The sequence below is a fragment of the Nestor notabilis genome, unplaced genomic scaffold (assembly GCF_000696875.1).
Source record: "Nestor notabilis isolate BGI_N333 unplaced genomic scaffold, ASM69687v1 scaffold34757, whole genome shotgun sequence".
Classification (NCBI taxonomy): Eukaryota; Metazoa; Chordata; class Aves; order Psittaciformes; family Psittacidae; genus Nestor; species Nestor notabilis.
This window is the reverse complement of record NW_009935765.1, coordinates 11,411-15,475: the sequence shown is the minus strand read 5'-3', so window position 1 is coordinate 15,475 and position 4,065 is coordinate 11,411. Positions and strand designations below refer to the sequence as shown.

Below are 4,065 nucleotides of genomic sequence, written 5' to 3'. Positions count from 1 at the left end.
GCAGGCAGAGCTCCTGGGACACTACAGCCCGCCTGGCTGCAGGCACTTAACGCGGCGCTCGTTGCTGGGCCCAACAGTAGCCCGGGGAACGCACAGAGCTGCTGCTGTGGCGCGGTCGTCTCAGCGCTCGGTGGCTGCTGCTTCACATGCTCCTGCGTGCACCGAGGAAGGGAGTTAATCTGAGGTTTGCTCTCTGTAGGTACGTCCCGTCCCAGGCTGATATAGCAGTCTTTGAAGCAATCAGTGCTCCACCTCCTGCAGACTTGTTTCATGCTCTTCGGTGGTACAATCACATTAAGTCGTACGAAAAGCAAAAGGCGAGGTATGTCTAATACGAAGAGTTTAAGTGTATATGCATACTGGCCTACAAAGTGTTGCAGTTGTTTGTTCGAGTTTGAACAAACCGTTGTTTTTCACTGGTACCAGGTAGCTGTTTGTGTTGCTGTTGGAACAGGAGCAACTTTAGCAGAGCAGGCCTCTTCTGTCAGTTCTTACACTCCTTGCTTAGCATTTAGGCAACTTGATTCTGTCGCTGTTCAGTTGTTGAGATATCTGCTGAAGTGTATAAGAAAGGCTTGAGTGTTGTTGCTGCCATTTACACAGAGATAACTGCTGAAAGCTGGAAATTTCTTAATAGTACTTGACCCCATAAAAGTGACACCAAAACTGATTAGAAAGTATTACAGGTGTCATGAGAGGTAAATATACAATATATAGATGATAGATGAGGAAAGTGCTTTGTTAGAATTTACTCCTGGAAGGTAAAACAAAATTGATTTGCAATGCAGAAGCACGTACAGAGAAGGGGAGATCTGAAAGCAAATGCTATCTTTTTTTTCTTTTTTAGTGATTTTAGTGTTCATGAAAGGTGCTGTATTGACATCCATGGAGACTGCAGGCCTCTCTAAAAAGGTACAGCATAGGTAGTGTCAGTATTGCTGCACTGCCTCCTCTGTGTGCCTCAGTCCAGTTTGGAGGGAACTCTCGTAAAGTTTCTGAAGCTCTTAAAATGCTAAAGGGGACTGAGATGATAAAGTTGCTTCACAAAGTCTGCTCTGTGGAAACTACTTCCAGTTCCTGAAGCTAAAGCTGGTTTTATGATTCTTGTAACAGCAGTTCACAGTAATAGAACTACAAGCCTATTCTAAAACTACAGAATTAGATGAGCTGTAGAAACACAAGTTCGAAGAACAATTAATCTGGGGGGCTCTGGTCCCTCCTGTGCTGTTGAGACCCAGCTTTCAGAGTAAAGTATTCACTGAAACCTACCAAGTTGGCAACAAGGTGTTTTCTGTCACTTTGTTTTTAAACAAAATATTTTTAGGAAACCATGATCAGGAAGACGATTAACTTTTCCTACACAGGACATACTGCAGATAAATGATTCCAATAAGAAGGTGTTTTCTATCCATACACTTTGGTGGAGCAGCAGTGTTGGTTGGGCAGGATCATGTCAGTTCAGATGAACAGTCCTTGAATATGGGATTTGCTGTAGTCTTAGCAGTATGTCAGGACTATCAGGGGTCATCTTTGGGGAGGTTCTGTTTTCAAGTAGCAGAACTAGATTTAAATATTTTTTTGGCAGCATTTGATTCCGAATGCACTTGTAGGTTCATTGACAGATTGTTGGTATTGGTATTGACACTTGAGTAGGTTTCTAATACCTGATCCTTTGTTTCAGCTTACCAGGAGTAAAGAAGGCTTTGGGGAAATATGGTCCTGCTGATGTGGAGGACACAACAGGGGCAGCCACAGATAGCAAAGATGATGATGACATTGATCTTTTTGGATCTGATGATGAGGAGGTACGTGTGACCTATTTGTATTATGTTTGGAGCTTTGGAAATACCCAGGTATATGGATCTTTGCCTTAACTAGTTTAAGTTACTTAAATTTGTGACCTTGATACCAGATCCTACTTGGAATTCTTAAATTCAGCTGTCTCTGCAGAACAGAACAGCTTGGAAGGTAAAAAGACTTAGAAAGGAATGGATTGCAATGGGGTGAACTGCCTGCTTTGACTGGCTACATGATGAATAAAACAAAAATATCACCATCTTTCGGCTGATGGTTGTGATGATTTGTTTTTGCCTGAGTAGATGCCGGTCAGCTTGGTTATGCTTTAAAGATGCAGGGTTTTGGTGCTTTTCTGTAACTTTAGATTACACTTTCAGGAAAGCGAAGAAGCAAAGAAACTGAGGGAAGAACGTCTGGCCCAGTATGAATCAAAGAAGTCCAAAAGTATGTCTACCAGGAACTTTTTAATCTCTTACACTTGGGTGGATTTTCATACATTTGAACAGGGTGGCTAGAAACACTCCTTAACTGTAACATACAGGCTTGACTGGAATGAGATGGGGAGTAGTCAGCTTCGCTTGAATAGCCTGTGAGCTTAGCCTTTCCCATAGCAAATAGGAACTTTAACATAGCTTTTGTTCTGTTAATACACTCTTGTTTGATTTAATCCAGAATCTGAGCTTTCTATTTAAATGGAGGTAACCCTGGGATTTTTTTTTTTTAAAGTGTATAGAAAAGGCTGCACTATGCAAGTCCCTCCACAGCTACTGGTCTGCAACTGTTCAGAATTGTAGCAGTTGCAGTATTCCCTCTGTGGAAAATAAACTGTTACACAGGATTAAGCTACTTCTCAGATCCTCTGAAAAAGACTTCCTGTGTAACAAACAACATCAGCTTCTTAATCTGTGTTTTCTTAAGAGACTTTCTGAAGAGCATATGTACATCTGCATATGTAGAGCTGAACTATTTAGGAAATTTATGTTGGTACAAGAGGCCTGTCACAAGAGGAGGTTGTTGTTGGTGAAATTGGAAAAGTTGCACTTCTAAAGCTAGTTTGCAAGTATATTAATGAGGTTTTGAAAATTTCCTAGTTCTTAATGGTGGTTTTCTTCCCCCAGAACCAGCTGTTGTTGCCAAATCATCGATCTTGCTTGATGTGAAACCTTGGGATGATGAGACAGACATGGCCAAGCTAGAGGAGTGTGTTCGAAGCATTCAAGCAGACGGATTGGTCTGGGGATCCTGTAAGTAGGAGGTGGTTTCAAGGCAGGGAGATAGAGATAGTGCAGTCCCTTAACATACAGTGTATGAATGGGTGGAGTTGTGGTTGCTGTTTGCTGATCTGACAAAATGTAGCTGCAACAGTGCAGGAATTGCAATCCTGCATTTTATCTTGACGTAGTCAGAAAGGTGTTATTAGTGCAGCAGCCAGGATAAGAGCCAAATGCAGGTTCCTAGTGCAGCAAGCAGACATGTATACATCCACATCACTGGTTTGGCTGGGTGGGGAGACACCTACAAAAAGAAACTGTCTTAACTACCTTGTGGTGAATGCTGTGTTGTTGATCAGGCAGTCTATAATCTGGAACAAATTATGCTGTTTATGTATTCCTGCAAACTGCTTTAGTCAGTTCAATCTTAGATCTGCATTTTTAAGAGATCCCACCAATCAAAGAGTATTAATGCTTTTTTCTTCCTTTGTTTTTGCAGCCAAACTGGTACCAGTTGGCTATGGTATCAAAAAGCTTCAGATCCAATGTGTCGTTGAAGATGATAAAGTTGGAACAGATATGCTGGAAGAGAGAATAACAGCTTTTGAAGATTATGTACAATCAATGGATGTAGCTGCTTTCAATAAGATTTAAGTCTTGAGATACCTAGAATAAATGTAATTGCAAAAATCGGGCTGTGTTTGTGATTAATTTGTGTGCTCCAACTCTTAAAATCTGGTTAAGGAGTGAAGTAGAAGTTAAATTGAATTTCAGGGTTGCTCCAATGTGCCACTGTAGTACCCAAGACCATGAGCCAAAGAAAGAGAAAATACACTGTCAATCCAGGTTTAACATCTACTTGGCTTGAAAAACCTGAAATGTTCCTTTGCCTGCCCCTGCTCTTGGGGGAAGCTGAATTTTTGGGCATTTCTGAATCCCTCCTAAAACGAGGGGTGCTTTCAAGGGGAAAGCACAGGGCTTGGGCAAAATGCAGGTAGCTTCTTTCAGCAGTTAAACAGAAGTTTAAATTACTTTTATTTATTAAAGGTGATGGCTA

General features: G+C 41.4%; 1 protein-coding gene across 1 annotated transcript; it reads left to right on the top strand.

Moving 5' to 3' along the window:
• Window positions 1–100: 100 nt before the first annotated feature.
• On the top strand, window positions 101–3,698 carry EEF1B2 (eukaryotic translation elongation factor 1 beta 2). The gene is made up of 5 exons (XM_010017988.1): window positions 101–322; window positions 1,682–1,805; window positions 2,175–2,241; window positions 2,916–3,041; window positions 3,508–3,698. The coding sequence occupies exons 1-5, from the start codon at window positions 147–149 to the stop codon at window positions 3,660–3,662; spliced, it is 648 nt and encodes a 215-aa protein (XP_010016290.1). The 5' UTR covers window positions 101–146; the 3' UTR covers window positions 3,663–3,698.
• The last annotated feature ends 367 nt before the right edge of the window (window positions 3,699–4,065 follow it).